The 16,781-nt window shown below is 41.3% G+C and overlaps 1 protein-coding gene across 5 annotated transcripts in view; it reads left to right on the forward strand.

The window, feature by feature from the left end:
- M1AP (meiosis 1 associated protein) overlaps positions 1-16,781 on the forward strand; it is a 97,710-nt gene that overhangs the window by 60,054 nt on the left and 20,875 nt on the right. For all 5 annotated transcript variants that reach the window (XR_013402691.1, XM_077959274.1, XM_077959277.1 and 2 more), the window contains exon 5: positions 13,790-13,963. Coding sequence is in view for 4 of the 5 variants with exons in the window: in XM_077959274.1 (XP_077815400.1) it covers positions 13,790-13,963 (174 nt within the window). In the remaining variant the exon portion in view is untranslated. The remainder of the gene's footprint in view (positions 1-13,789; positions 13,964-16,781) is intronic.

Genomic DNA, 16,781 nt, shown 5'->3' on the forward strand with positions numbered 1-16,781 from the left:
TCAGGAGTTGAAGACCAGCCTGGGCAACATAGTGAGACTTCATCTACAAAAAATCAAAAAATTAGCCGGGTGTGGTGGTGCACACCTGTAGTCCCAGCTACTTGGAAAGCTGAGGTGGGAGGATTGCTTGATGTTGTTCCACTGTCTTCTGGCCTTTCATGGTTTCTGATCAAAAGTTACAGTCCCTAACTCATTTTTCTCTGTATGTAAAGGATAATTTTTTCTAGCACTTTCAAGAAATTTCTCTTATGTTTATTATTCAGCAGCTTGACAATGATGTGTTTAGGTGTGAATTTCTTCTAATTCATCCTATTTGGGGTTTCCTGAGCCTCGTGAATCTGAAAATTGATTATCTTTTTTATTTTGAGATAGGATCTCACTGTGTCACTCAGGCTGGAGTGCAGTAGTGTGATCACAGTTCACTGCAGCCTCTATCTCCTGGGCTCAGGTGATCCTCCCACTTCAGCCCCCCAAGTAGCTGGGACCACAGACTCGTGCTACCACACCCAGCTAATTTTTGTAATTTTTTTTTGTAGAGATGAGGTTTCACCGTGTTGCCCAGGCTGATCTCAAACTCCCGGGCTCAGGCAATCCTCCCGCCTTGGCCTCTGAAAATGCCAGGATTACAGGCATGAGTCACTGTGCCCAGCCTGTAAATTTACATCTTTAACCCAACTTAGGAAATTTTCTGCCTTTTTTTGTTGTTGTTGTTGTTTTTGTATTTTGTCTGCCTCATTCTTTCTCTCTCTCTTTCTAGGACTTCAATTACCCACATGTTAAATCTTTTTAAATTGTTCTGCACAGCCCAAGACTGTGACTTTTTGCTTGGTTGGTTAGTATTGTCCTATCTTTTCATTTATTATAAACATATTTTCCATTCTTCATTGAGTAAATTCTAATTATGCTATTTTAAAATACTTGCCTGATAAATCCAACATCTCTGTCATCTTGGGGTTTGCATCTGTTGACTTATATTTTCCTTTGAGACTGAGTCACAGTTTTCTGTCTCAGTATGCCAAAACATTTGGGTTGTATTTTGTGAACATTGCGTTATAAAGACTCTGGATTCTATTATATTGCTCTGAAAAGTGTTTATTTTTCAGACAATTAACTCAGTTAAACTCAAACTACAACCTGTTGTGCCTGCAGTGAGCAGGGACTCAGATCTTAGTCTCAATCTTTAAGCCTAAACTATAAGCTGCTTTCAGTTCACCCCATATGTGTATAGTGCACGGTCCAATCAGCTATTTACCTAGGCCAAGTTTAAACACATAATTTAGGGCACTCCGGCTCTGGCTCTCTCATTTCATGGATTTCTTCCTCACTCTCTGGAGGTCCTGGTTGCCCCAGACTCCTTACCCTGGCAATGCTAGTGAAAGACAAAGGCCTTCCTTTCCAATTTTTAGCTGCCTCCACACTGTTGTGACTACAGCCACTCTTAGAAAGTGCAAAAAATGGGGAATTCATTCCTTGCTGGTTTACTTGGTTACTTCAAGTTTCAACTCCTCTCCAAAGTCTGTCTACTTTTGTTCACTCTGCAGAGCCTTCAGGTAGTTGATTTTTAAATATTGTTCAGGCCAGGCGCAGGGGCTCACACCTGTAATCCCAGCTCTTTGGGAGGCTGAGGCAGGCAGATCACTTGAGGCCAGGAGTTCAGGACCAGCCTGGCAAACATTGTGAAACCCTGTCTCTACTAAAAATACAAAGCTTAGCCAGATGCAGTGGTGCACACCTGTAGTCCCAGCTATTCAGGAGGCTGAAGCATGAGAATCATTTGAGTCTGGAAGGTGGAAGTTGCAGTGAGTCAAGATTGCACCACTGTACTCCAGCCGGAGTGACAGAATGAGTCTCTGTCTCAAAAAAATAAATAACTAAATAAATAAATAAAATAAATATTGTTCAGAGTTTATAGCTGTTTTTTACAAGAAAATCAGTTGGTTGGGTACTGGAACCTAACCAGACTGGAATTCCCTTATTTACTCTTCTTCATTTTGGTTCTTTCTTTTTACCTTATTTTCTGCCTTCTCTTCAACTCAATAAGCTCAAGTTCTCTGTCATATCTCTCACTCTCTGTCTTTAGGAGATTTTTGCTTAAAAGAAGTTCTGATTAAATCTCACCTCTTCTGTCCTCATTCCCCATCCCCTAACATGCTTGACACCACTGCTTTACTTGGCAAATGACTTATGTTGCCATTACCCAATCGGGGGACAATCTGGCCACTTCTCTGTCTGAAATCAGCCCCATCATATACCCAGCACTAGAGCATTAGTTAGTACAGTGCAAGAATTGATTGGGACACAACTATATACATATTCAAGGTCCAGAAAGAGGCACAAATATAGATATTAATTTAGCATAGGATAGGCCGGGCGCGGTGGCTCAAGCCTGTAATCCCAGCACTTTGGGAGGCCGAGACGGGCGGATCACGAGGTCAGGAGATCGAGACCATCCTGGCTAACACGGTGAAACCCCGTCTCTACTAAAAAATACAAAAAACTAGCCGGGCGCGGTGGCGGGCACCTGTAGTCCCAACTACTCGGGAGGCTGAGGCAGGAGAATGGCGTGAACCCGGGAGGCGGAGCTTGCAGTGAGCTGAGATCCGGCCACTGCACTCCAGCCTGGGCAGCAGAGCGAGACTCCGTCTCAAAAAAAAAAAAAAAATTTAGCATAGGATAAAGGAGACATCTCAAATCACTAAGGCAGAGATGAACTTGCTCAAAAAGTAATGCAGGGACAACTGGTTAGCCATCTGGAAAAGATTCCAAATGGACCAGGAATCCAAATGTAAATAATAATATTAAAAGTATTAAAAGTAAACATTGGCGAATTTCTTTATAATCTCAGCATAGATAAAGGTCATTTAACTGTGATTCAGAATCCAGGTACAATAAAGAAAAGATTTATTTATTTAACTATATGAAAATAAAAATCTTTGGCATGGCAGAAAGTACCATAAACAATGTCAAAAGACAACTGAAAAACCAGGAGAAAGTATTTGCAATTTATGCCATGGGAAAAAAAAAAAAAAGGCTAATATCACTAATATATAAAGAACACTTTAAAACTGAGAAGTAAAAGACCAAAAACACTAGAGAAAAATGGACAAAAGTCATAAACACATAATTCAAAAACAGATTTTTAAATGGTCCTTAAACATGAAAATATGTTCAACCTCACCCATAATTAGAGAAATGATAATTAATACTATACCAAAATATTATTTCCTACCCATTATTAGATTGGCAAAAGTTTAAAAGTATAACACCAATAGAAGTGGCATGTGTTTATTTTTAAACACAAAATTACATATGTGTTTTACTTCTATCCCTAGAAGTCACCAGGCCCACTGCTAGGAATGTAATACCCTGAAGATACACCCGCCGATCTACAAAAATGCATATATATACACAGAGTCTCTTGCACAGCTGTTATACAGTCTATCTACAATTTTTTTAAGAATATGTCTTAGGGCTGGGTACAGTGACTCATGCCTGTGATCCCAGCACTTTGGGAGGCCGAGGTGGGCGGATCACTTAGGTCAGGAGTTCAAGACAAGCCTGGCCAACATGGTGAAACCCCGTCTCTACTAAAAAAAATAAAAATAAAAAACACACACATACACAAAAATTAGGCAGGCATGGTGGCAGGCACCTGTAATCCCGGCTACTCAGGAGGCTGAGAAGGGAAAATCACTTGAACCTGTGAGATGTAGGTTGCAGTGAGCCGAGGTCGCACTACTGCACTCCAGCCTAGAGACTCCGTCTCAAAAAAATAAAAGAGTATGTCTTACGACTTTCTTTGATTTGAGTGTCTTATTTAGCTTTTCCTTACTCTATTTAGCTCCCCCAAGTAAGTCCTTTCTTTCATGGCTCCACTTACTTTTATTTTCACCTCAAGGCAGCTCTTTCTTTCAGTTCCCTTAGGTATTAAGGAGTCACAACTGCTTGGTGTGATTCTTGGGTCATGTCAAAAGATGTAATGCCTTCCTAGCTCTGCTTTCTTCTTGATTCAAACTTCTAAATAACCCCTTCCCTTGCTCCCTCCCCCACCACAGTGCCTATGACAACATTTCTTCCCAGCTTTTCAATTTTGCATTGCAATTTACATTAAATGCTTTTTGGTTTATAGAATATATGTATTAGTCTCTGTAGAAAAAGAAGACTTTTAAAATACCTTCTAAGTCTAGTGTTTCTCCTGTCAAAAAATTACTTTAGACTTTGGAATATTTCAATCAATAGTGATCAATCTCTTTTGCATATAAGCTGCATTTTTCCAATAAAATGAAAAGAGAGCCATTGAGACCCATAGATAAAATATATTTTCCTGCAACTTAGATACTTATTGAAGAGAAAATTTTCAGCAAAAGAAATGGCACTGGCTTTTAGTGAATAAAATGTTCATATTTACTACATAGACAGCTGGGAGGCAGCTTTATACTCCATCATCCCTTATAGTTGCATGGTGCTTTAAAGTCCACAAATTGCTTTCAGGAGTCAAGTGTCATTATTTCATATTCAAGTAAACCCTTAGCCTAGGTATTACTATCATTCCCATTTTACAGATGGAGAAATTGAGCTTAAAGAGATGAAGTGACTGGCCTAAGGTCACAGAGAAAGTAAGCACCACGCTGGCTAGTTTCTTCTGTTCAAGATAACGTTTACTGAGCCCCTGTTATATGCTGAACACTGTGCTAGTGCAGTGGGTACAGAGGTAGATAAGGTGCTACAACTGGTGCCAGAGGCAGGTATATCCTGCCTTAACCAGGGCCCTTCTCTCCTGTACCTGCAATATCTTCTCTCTGGGCTGTCCAGGGCAGAGCAAGTCGCTCAATTCAAAGTGGGATTGGCAATCCGGGAACACTTACGTGGCTCCAGAGGTGAGGGGTGCAGTACAGCTTCTCTCACAGGGCAGTCCCCACTTCTGCCCTCTTAGAAACACACAAGCCTAAGAAAAAGAGATTCTAAAAAGGCTACACTCCCAGCCAAAACACTCCCTAAACTTTTTCTTACCCAATTCATCTGTTTACTAAAGGCTGAAATACTACATTTGAAACTATAGTATTTGAGACCTATCTTAGAGCTAAGGGAGTCTGCTATGGTCTGAATGTTGTATCCCGCCCCCCCCCCTAAAATTAATCTTTGAAACCTTTAATCACCAGTAAGATAGTATTAGGAGGTGGGGCCTTTGAATGCTGGCTTAGGTCATGAGGGAGGGCAGAATCCTGAATGGGATTAGTGCTTTTATAAAATGTTCCCTTAGGAGCTTGTTTGCCGCCTCCACCATATGAGGACACAGTGAGAAGGGGCCGTTTATCAACCAAAAACAGGTCCTCCCCAGACATTGAATCTGCCAGCACCTTGATCTTGGACTTCCCAGCCTCCAAAACAGTGAGAAATAGTGGCTTTGGTTAAAAAAAAAAAAAAAAAAAAAAAAAAAACTGGTTTATGGTATTTTGTGATAGCAGCCCAAACAGAACCCACTATTCCCTAGTCAGAAATGATGTAAATCAAGTTTGTCCAACCTGCTTCCCGCAGGCCGTATGCAGCCCAGGATGGGTTTGAATGCAACCCAACACAAATTTGTAAACTTTTTTAAAACATTATAAGGTTTGTTTTTTAGCTCCTCAGCTATCATCAGTGTTAGTGCATTTTATGTGTGGCCCAAGACAAATCTTCTTCTTCCAGTGTGCCCAGGGAAGCCAAAAGATTGGACTTCCCTAATATAAATCATCCATTGTGAACCATTTGTTCTTTAGTTAACAGTCAATTATTTTTTTCAGCCTGCCTTAGACTATATTAGCTTGATGAGGGCAGGTGAATGGACAACTGCTAACAATAGAATTCCCTGGGTAGCTGACCAGAGCTGGGAAAGAGGCATGTCCACTACAAGCTGAAGGATCTCTGCTTGAGCTCTGCTCATAGAACTCCCAGATTCCTCTTCCCTCCTTCCCCACTGCCTGCCAGCACCACACAACAGGAAAGCATAAGCGGTAAGGCTGGGCTGGGACATGTGGCACCTCACACAAGCTGATAGCTTGGGCACACCTTCAAACAAATATTTTTAAAATGCTAATTCAGCAATTGTTTAGAAGCTAAGAGCTGCAAAGAAAAAGAGAAAGAAAAAGGAACTTGCTTTACTCTGCCCCATTCTTGCACACTTCCTGAGCAATACCAAATAATGAAACCCACCCTTCTTCAAAGCAAGTGTAGTGAGCCCTGTTGATACATTAGTGTGCCACTTTGGGGATCCTGTCCTTCACCCCAGCAGCTTATTAGCTCATCCTCACTTCCTTCTTTATTCTGCTTTAGTCTTCTGGCTAATCTCCCAAAAGAAAAAACTCATTTCCATCTCAAGACCTTTGAACTGGCTCATCTCTCTGTAAGAAACAATCTTCGCACAAATGTTTTTATGACTCACTTCACTTCATTCAAGTTTCTGCCCAACTATCACCTTCTTAGAGAATACTTCCCTGGCCAGCCAAGCTAAAAATTCACACGCATGCACGTGTGCACGCACACACACACACATACACACACACACACCCCTTTATTTTTATTCATAGTATCTATCATTGTCTGAAATTGTATTCTATTTTATTTGCTTATTATCTGTTCTCTCACTAGAATGTAAGCCACGAAAGTAGGCAATTTGTCTCTTTTCTTGATGACACCAATAAGCGCCTGGCTCGTAAAAGACAGTAAACTAATAAGTGCTTCAATGACAAACTAAATAAATGAATGACTAGGCGAATGAATGAATGACAACAGTTCTCTCTCTGCAAAGAATTCTGGGATATAAATTTTCTCTATCTCATTACAGTTATGGTGATGTTTTGATCCTCTTACAGACTGGGGCTCCAGGAAGGTAGTCACCACTAGGTCCATTCCTGCACTCACCTCTCTGCACTGAGTTCGCATGTTGATAACCACTACCACCACCCCTGCCACCTCTTTTCAAGGGGCTTCTCTTTTTTCCTAGGGTCCAAGCATCACTTCCACAAATGGGGCAAATGAGCTTAGAAAGACAAGCTCGACTGCCTCACCGTTGTGAGCTGCTAGATTATTCTCATGTTGTGTTGATTTAAAGACAATGGTTGGATGATGCTGCACTGTTGTTCCTGACTAAGCTTTATCTGCTGTGATTACTTACCCTGGTTGTTAACATCCTATAACTATCCTGTATTCAAAGAGTAGACAGCTAATTGTAAACCAACCCAGGCAGGCTAAGATACTGTGACTATAGTCTCTGTAGTGGTTCTTGACCTTTTGGGGGTCATAGAGCTCTTTTGAGAATCTGATAAAAGCTAGGGGCTTTCCCCCTTCCCCCACCCCACCAAAATACATCTATGCAAGTACAGATGAATTGTGTATAATTTCAAAGAGTTCTCAGAATGTCTGAAGCCCATCCGTGACATCCAAGTACAGGCCTCATAAATGTCATTCAGAAAGGAACAGGTCAGGCCTAGAGGTTAGGGCCCTGTGGCACAGGGGAAGATGTGGAGGATTGGGCAAGAGCACCTTTTCTGGGCCTCTACTTTCGACATTTTATGTGAAGAGAGAAATACAGACATTGTATATGCACGTATGTGTGTTAAAGTCTCCTATTTTAAACACACTTTAATTTTATAACCCTATTTTAAGCTTTCTTCTGAGAGGGTCTACTTCAGGTATCACCTAATCTTCAATCATTTGGCTTTCTTAGTTTTTTCCCATTGTGGCCACAGGAGGGCAGGATAAGTCCAAAAACAATGTGAATGCTGGCTGCAGCTTGGGCTGCAGTGAACCAGGCCTTCCTCACTGCTTTAACTATCCAAACACAAAGGGCTACCGTTTCACTCCTGTAACCTTTCCATTTCATGACATTGGTGTGACCTGTTCATCTAGTGCACGGATGCCCTGCTCCCCTGCCAGCGAGGGAGCTATTTTTCAACATCTGAGGAGTCTCCTCCCTGATCCCCAGATTTAGCACATTTAGTTGTATTTGTGAGGATCACAATACCTACTAGTTGTTGGTGTTCTATGTATGGTAGTTGGGAGTAGAAAGCAGTGACCAAGGGGGAAAAAAGCATTGAAAAAGGAAAACATATGGCCGGGCGCGGTGGCTCACGCCTGTAATCCCAGCACTTTGGGAGGCCGAGACGGGTGGATCACGAGGTCAGGAGATCGAGACCATCCTGGCTAACCCGGTGAAACCCTGTCTCTACTAAAAATACAAAACAATTAGCCGGGTGTGGTGGCGGGCACCTGTAGTCCCAGCTACTCGCAAGGCTGAGGCAGGAGAATGGTGTGAACCTGGGAGGCGGAGCTTGCAGTGAGCCAAGATTGCGCCACTGCACTCCAGCCTGGGGAACAGAGCGAGACTCCATCTCAAAAAAAGAAAAAAAAAAAAAAGGAAAACATACTATTTTCATATAAGAGTTCATCATTTTGTGGATGAGAGAAAAGGAAGAAAATTATATTTGTTGGACCTACTGGATGCCATTTATAGATAATCATCTCGCTTTTTAGTACTTTATTAAGAAATAGGTTGTACTATTCCACTTTGCCCAAAATCACATAGCTAACAACTTTTTTTTTTTTTTTTTGGAGATGGAGTTTCACTCTTGTTGCCCAGGTTAGAGTGCAATGGCGCAATCTCAGCTCACCACAACCTCCACCTCCCAGATTCAAGCGATTCTCCTGCCTCAGCCTCCCAAGTAGCTGGGATTACAGGCATGCACCACCATACCTGGCTAATTTTTTGTATTTTTAGTAGAGACGGGGTTTCTCCATATTGGTCAGGCTGGTCTTGAACTCCCAACCTTAGGTGATCTGGCCGCCTTGGCCTCCCAAAGTGCTGGGATTACAGGCATGAGCCACCGTGCCTGGCTGCTAACAACTTTTAAGCCTCACGTCAAACCCTGATCTTTCCATCAAGCCTTTCATAAACTCGGGAAAAGAAGAAAATCTTTTTAAAAAAAATCAGCAATGTGATTAATATTGCCCAAATGAAGCCCACAGATACCCAGGGATGGCAATTAAAGCTAGATAAGGGAGGATATAGTTAAGCATAACTTCTTGGACAAAGAGTTGAGTTCTGGAAGAGCTGCAGGCCATGGGCTGACAGTAATGAAAGCACTAAGGAAGGAAGGAAGTCATGTGGCAAAGAGACTAACTTAGACGAAGCTCAAGAGTTACAGGAAAAAGTAATGAGAGCTGAGGAGGAGGGAGCCACTGTTCAACTCAGGCATTTGCTAAGCTTCAGCTCTATGCAAGGCACTGATAGGGAGGATAAAAGTGAAAAGAAACAATTTCTACCTTTTAATTCACATTTAGATGGGAGAGATCAAAGGTATTCCCAAATAACAATAGTACCAAGGTAAAGTGTAATATGAACTATATTACAAATGTAAACCAAAAGCTGTGGGGCTACAATAATGGAGGGAATACAATAATGGCAGACTTCATGAAGGAGGTGACATTTGAACTTAGGCTTCAAGGATGCCAATATCTCAACAGGTAGTGATGAGGAGGAAATAGTCTGAGCCATCACAGAAGAAGGAAAGAGTAGGGTACTTGTGGAATAATGAGTAGTACCAAGTGATACAGGATGAGTGAATGACAACAAGAAGGCAGTGTGTGCTCTTGAGCAAAGGAGGGATCTGATGAAACCATGTTTCAGAAAAAGTAACTGGTAGTAGTAATAATAAGTAATGGAAGGAAAGAAATGGAGTTTGCTAGGACAGTTAAGAAGCTACTGCCATAATCCAGGCACAAGGAAATGAATGCCTAGACCAGTGACAAAGAAAATGGAAAATAAGTTTAGCCTCTAAAACATTCTGGTTTACACGTAAGTCTCTAGTTTAGATAATGTAAGTCTGTCCCCAAGAGAGTGTTCACTCCCTTCTGAAACTGCAGAACTGAAAACTCAAACCTGAGACACAGCACCTCTATGGAGATTATATGAGAACTTTTTCAAGAAAGCAGTTCTGCTCCATGGCTCTTCCAAGAACATGTAGGTTAAGAACTTAGAAAGGAATGTCAGAACATTAATGGGTGACAGCAGGGAAGACTGCTGCCTAGCTGGCTGCCAGGAGGACCTAACCACATGACATTTTCCTTCATAGAGAGGCTGTGCTTTAAGCCTGGCTGTTTAGCTCTGCAGGATCAGAAAGTTAATTTTGCCAGCACTCTTTTAAAGACACACACCTTCCTAGGCTCAAGACTAAAGGATAAGCCAGAATGTTTTAGAGGGAGAAGCATAACCATAATCACAAAAAAGAGCAGAGACTTGAAAAACACATCTCTGCCACTGGGACACATCACTGAGTCCGCATGCCTTCTCTGAGCTGCACTCAGGTGGGCATTGCCAGCATGCATCCCTGTTGTTCCCGTTCTCTGCGTTTTTGGCCAACCCTCTTCCAATAGATGCATTCATTCTTTAGATATGCCAATATAGGCCGGGCAGGGTGGCTCACACCTGCAATCCTAGCATTTTGGGAGGTTGACGCAGATGGATTTCTTGAGCTCAGGAGTTTGAGACCACCCTGAGCAACACGGTAAAACCCCATCTCTACAAAAAATACAAAAATTAGCCCATTGTGGTAGCTCGCACCTGTATTCCCAGCTACTTGGGATGCTGAGGCAGGAGAATCACTTGAGCCCAAGAGGTGGATGTTGCAGAGAGCTGAGATCACACCACTACACTCCAACATGGGTGACAGAGTGAGACCCTATCTCAAAAAAAAAAAAAAAAAAAACAACAACAACAACAACAACAACAAAATATATATATATATATATACAGACACACACACACATATGCCCATAACATCAAAAGTCAAATAAGGCTACAGTCAAATCTTGCCCTGGACAATAAGCCATTCTCCCTTCTTAGGGTAACTTTTTCATTGGCCTCACCATTCTGGTTGATTTTATAGTTTAACTCTCTGAGGAAACCTTTATTTTCCTTACTTCCAGATTCTTGATGGGAGATGGCTTTGCATTGTTCCCTCACATTGTCTGTGGTAGGAGTGTCTAATCATCCACCCTTTCCCTGGGGGGAAGAAAAGAAACACTTATTTTCCCCAAAATTCTGTCATTTCAACTCTAAGCAATTTTATCTTCTCTACTTTCTTAGCTCCTTTGCTCAATTCTGGTTTTGTTTTTGTTTTTTTTGTTGTTTTGTTTTGTTTTTGTTTTTGTTTTTGCAACTGAGACAGTGTCTCACTATGTTGCCCAGGTGGGTCTTGAACTTTTGGGCTCAAGCTATCCTCCTGCCTCAGACTTCTAAGTAGCTGGGACTACAGGCATGAGCCACCACGCCTGGTGTTGATTGCATTGCTTTAGTAGCTGCCACTTTATGCTTTAAGAACTGTTTTGCCTCACTGAGGAGAAGCTGCTCAGTCATTTTCATACTTGTTACTCAAATCAAAGCACAGGCTTCAGGCTTAGAAAAATTAAATTACTTTTTGTTTTGCCTGTGACAAAATAAAATTCACATTATTTTTTTAAAAAGACATTTCTCTTTACTTACAAGGAGTTTTTTTTTGACAATGACTTTATATATATCACAGTAGTACCCTAAAACATAATGAGGCAGATGAGAATTTGGGGAAAAATGGTCAAGATTCATGTTGCTTTATAAACTCCTTAAGGGCACAGAGTGTCAGTTATATCTGATGGAATGAATGAAATAACTAACTAGTTAACTAATGAATCCTCATAACTATTCATGGAAGATGGCAGAGTTTTCATCATTCTGGCCATAGAGAAATGCATTTCATGCCCCTTTTCAGCTGCAGGATAAGTTGTTAAATATGACATGAAGTCATTTTTCACCACAGTTCCCCTGTGTTGGAAGAAGTATGTTGGACTGAAGCCCCTTTGTTCCCTGTGGAAAGTCTGCCACCTCTGCAAACTTGTCCTCAGGAATGTCGTTCTAGAAATAATCCAGCCTTCTCCCTGAGGTCTGTGAGTCATACACAGAAGCTAATTCATTGGAGCAACTGGCTTTTCTTAGGCCCTTTGTAAAAGTATTTCAGAGATCCCTCCTGATGAAGCAAGGAAAGTAGGGTTCCCCCTCAGCTCCTTTCTAGCTCTTCCCTTATTTGCTCTGTGCTTCTTCCACCACCTCATATTTGGCTTTCACTGATGACCTTTACCTGCAGACCCAGACCCCAGTTCCTTAGCTAGTGTTGCCTGAAGCTGGAATTATACCAGCAAAGCCTCATTACTCCTCCTACCCAGCTCCATTCATTCAGATTTGGAATTAAATCACACTCCACTAGACCCTCCCCATCCTCTTTGCTATTAACCACACGTGTGAGATACAGTATGCCAATGACTGATGCTCCGGGCTTGGTTTTCTACTATAAGGGGATGCCCAAAAATTCATCTTTTTTTCTTTTAGTTTTTTTAAATTTGTTTTTTATAACAAGTAGTAACAGAACACATTTTCACTGTAAAACAACAACATGAAGCTTAAGTCCCCTTTGTTAAACTATTTAATTTGCATTGCTGTATAATTTTTGGTTGTTTTTATATTCTAGAATATTTTGGGGTTGTTTGTTTGCTTTCACAGTGAATTTCTTTCTCCTTTGTTTTATTTTTTATTTATTTTATTTATTATTATTATTTCTTTTCTTTTGAGATGGAGTCACCCAGGCTGGAGTGCAGTGGCCCGATCTTAGTTCACTGTAGCCTCTGCCTCCCAGGTTCAAGCAATTCTCATGTCTCAACCTTTCACATAGCTGGGATTACAGGCGCCCACCACCACACCTGGCTAATTTTTGTATTTTTAGTGGACATGGGATTTCACCATGTTGGCCAGGCTGGTCTCGAACTCCTGAGTTCAAGTGATCTGCCGCCTCGGCCTCCCAAAGTGCTGGGATTACAGGTGTGAGCCACCATGACTGACCTAGGATTTTTTTTTAACACAAGAAATGCACGATGCCAATAAAATTAAAACAGTATAGAAGTATGAATAGTAAAAAGGGAAAGTATCTCAGAACCCTGCCCTATTTCTACTTCCTGTCCACTGTTAACAGTTTGATGATAGCCTTCCAGAGCTTTGTAAAATGCATTTACGTATATGTATATTTATATGTAGATAGTTTTATTTTTATATAAATGGGATCATGTTATATCTGTTCTACAACTTCCTTTATTTACTTACTATCTCCTAGTTTTTCATGTCAGTACATTTAGCTTTGTTAACAAACGCATAATACTACATAGTTTCAGTGTGTATAATTTAAATATTTCCCTATTGAGGGGATTTGAGTTGCTTCCTGTTTGGGGTTTTGATTGTTACTACAGCAATGCTATACCAAACATCTTTGCATATGTCTCTTTGTGTACTACTCAAGAATGTCTCTAGGCTAGATGTCTAGAGGTACAGTCAATGGATCAAAAAATGGATATGGAAGCTGGGCCAGTGACAAGTGCCGCTAATCCCAGCTACTTGGGAGGCTGAGACAAGAAGATTGCTTTGAGGCCAAGAGTTAGAGACCAGCCTGAGCAACATAGTGAGACCTCATCTCTAAAAAATAGTTTTTAAAAAAATTAGTCCTGGTGGTGAGTGCTTGTAGTCCCAGCTACTCAGGAGGCTGAGGCAGGAGGATTGCTAGAGCTCAGGCATTTGGAGGCTGCAGTGAGCAATAACTGCGGGTGTGAACAGCCACTGTCCTCTAGCCTGGGTGACATAATGAGACCCCGTCTCAAAAAAGAAAAGATGGATGTATTTAAAATTTTATATTACTCAAAATTTACAATCTAAGCGAACACTTTATTTCCCTTTCTTTTGCAGAGAGTTCTATTCTGGGAACTGACATTGACCTTCAGACTATAGACAATGATATTGTCAGCATGGAGATTTTCTTCAAAGCCTGGCTACATAACGGTGGAACAGACCAAGAACAAATCCATCTTCTTCTTTCTTCACAGTGTTTCAGCAACATTTCCAGACCCAGAGATAATCCAAGTACATAACCCCCAAAAGATATTTAGGCTATGATTATTCTTATCTGGGATCAGGACTCTAGATTGGTGAGTCAGTGGAATAAAGCATTGTTGAGGTTTGGGGACTGGAAGAGGATTGGATGAGGCTGTCCAGTATAAGCATGAGGAATAAGAAGAGAAGTTCTAAGAAGCAATCACAGTTAGAAAGCTGAACCTAATTAAGCCCAACCAGCAAGGGCCAGTTAGTTTAGGGGCAAAGTCTGAGATACCTCAATGACAGAGAATTGGCTAGACTACGTAAGAACACAGTGGATCACATTTCTCAATATTCTTATGTTTAATGTGGTAAATATATTTGACATTATAATTTGGAGCATGCTGCTACCTCAGCAATATCAATATGGCCTCTGGCAAGAGGAAGAGAACCAAGGTTAAATAAAGATCTTCTCACTAGGGAGGCAGCAAATGGGGGAAAACTAAAGAACCTACAGAGATACGCCCCAGGGAGGACAACCAGTGCTCAAGACCATGTTCACAAAGTAGTTCAGGCAATTACTGCAACCAAGAAATCAATCCAGTATTCTAGGCATGCCAGAAGGATCCTGGATAATAGATACTGTTCTGCCTGGCAATTATACTTCATTCCAGGTCCCACTAGATGGCAGGAATAAGGCCATTTCCATTCTCCCATCTCCTCAGAAGGCTGGCTCAGGCAGGACCTGGGGCGGCTGGGCCTGCAGATGGATGGGCCCATCTATCAGTCTAATGAGCCACACTGAGGTTGGGAAAGCTGAGTCCTCAGGGACCAGCTCCAAAGAGAAATGACCAAAGTATATCTTCTTTAGGGCTGGGAGTTGTACCTATCTTTCTCATTGAACAGAATACTGGTAATGGCTACAGAGATCATTGAGGGTTGAAGAATAGATTGAACATGATGTTTACCAAAGCCCTTCTCCTAAGCTTTGACACGATTCACTAGGGTTACTGCCGCCTCTGAGAGCTGTTTCTTGGCCATTGGCAGTCTATTTGAGTTTTTATATATGTTCCTTTTCTTCAGCTATTATAGAACTCTTTATGACCATTGTTTCTTTAGGATAGGGAAGGGCTTTTTGGAGGTGTTACTACACAGGATTAAGGCTTCCCAAGGCCCTTTCTGTCTAAGAATGGCCGTCAAGTCTTTTCCTCTCTCCCCCATTTCAACCTAGTGCCCAGGATGCCTTTGCCAACTTAAGTTGATTTTAATCTGTCTTTTCTTTGTGTAAAATATTCTTCCCAGAACCTCCTTTCCACCCCTTTTGTCCAAGGCTGATAGTACCAATTTCTCCCTGTCCTATCCTCTGGAATTCACTTATCTGTTTTCCCTATTTAAGGCAGCCAGCACCTTTATACAGAAGCTAGTGTATAGCTAACATTACTAAGCCCTTCCTCTGTGCCAAGCACTAAATTAACTTCATTTCTTGCATTATCCCATTTTATCTTCACATAACACTATGAGGCAGGTACTGTTACCATATGTCATTGAATCTAAGATGCTATAATTGTAAGATACACCACTATTTTATGTACCAGTAAGAAAGAAAACAGGCTAGGTGCAGTGGCTCACTCCTATAATGCCAGCATTCTGGGAGGCAAAGGTGGGAGGATCCGTTGAAGCCAGGAATTAATGACAGCCTGTGCAACATAGATCTGTCTCTACAAAAAATAAAAATAAAAAATTAGCCTGACACGGTGGCATGCACCTATAGTCTCAGCTACTCAGGAGGCTGAGCCAAGAGGATCACTTGCACCTAGGAGTTCAAGGTTGCAGTGAGCCGTGATGGAGCCTCTGCACTTCAGCCTGGGTAACAGAGTGAGACCCTGTCTCTAAAAAAATTTTCCTAATGATAAAGTTTTCTTAAAAAAAAGAAAGAAGACATTGCCCATTAAACATTACACAGCTCTTTCTTGTCACTTAGAAGTAGTATTTTACCTGCATTGAGAGAGCTCTTTTAGATTAGAGTAGTAAGTAAGGACTTAGAGTGCCTACCTGGCCAATGGCAATTGTAAGACACAGATAGAGATGAAAAAAATATGTCTTAGAATCAATTAAATACAATATTACCCCCATTTTACATATGAGAAAACTGAGACTTAGAGAAATTAAACATACTTTCCCAGGGCTGCACAGAAAATTAGTAGCAGAGCTAAGATTTGAAGTCAGGCAACAGGGCCTACTCTTAAACCTTAGGATCAGAAATCTATATTTTGTACACTTGACACTCTCAGCCCAGACAATGTCAATAAACCCAGGTCTGTCTTCCTCCAGAACCTGGGCTTTTATATACTATATTAACCTGCCTCGTGCTAAGCAATTCTGAACAAAGGGGCTAGAGATTCACTTCTTTCATTAGGAGGGCTGGGACCCTCAGAGGTCAAGAACTCCTGTAACCAGCCTTTCTTCCACTATCACATGGCATTTGCCCATGGTGCTAATTGGAATTTCTCTGGCTTTCCCTCTCTCTTTCCAAAGCTTTCAGCACCAGGGTCAGAGCCAGAATATTTATCTCCATCTATAATCATTTTTTCAGAAATTTGTAGGTCTGCGGGATGCAGAGTGGAACTTAGATCCAGACTGCAGTCAGCTTTTCTGCTGGGGAGGTCTTCACTGGAATCCAGATGTTCAGGCACAGCTGGAATGAGGTCTGGGGAAATTAGGCCTCTTCTAGGGTGGATGTGAGATTTTAAACAACCACAATAAAGATTATGCTGTCACTATTATTTTAAAAATTTATGTATTGCCACACATGTAGATTTCTAGACTATGGCTCACTACAAAAACTGAAAGAAAACAAAAACCCCAA

This window comes from Macaca mulatta, chromosome 13 (genome assembly GCF_049350105.2).
Source record: "Macaca mulatta isolate MMU2019108-1 chromosome 13, T2T-MMU8v2.0, whole genome shotgun sequence".
NCBI lineage: Eukaryota > Metazoa > Chordata > Mammalia > Primates > Cercopithecidae > Macaca > Macaca mulatta.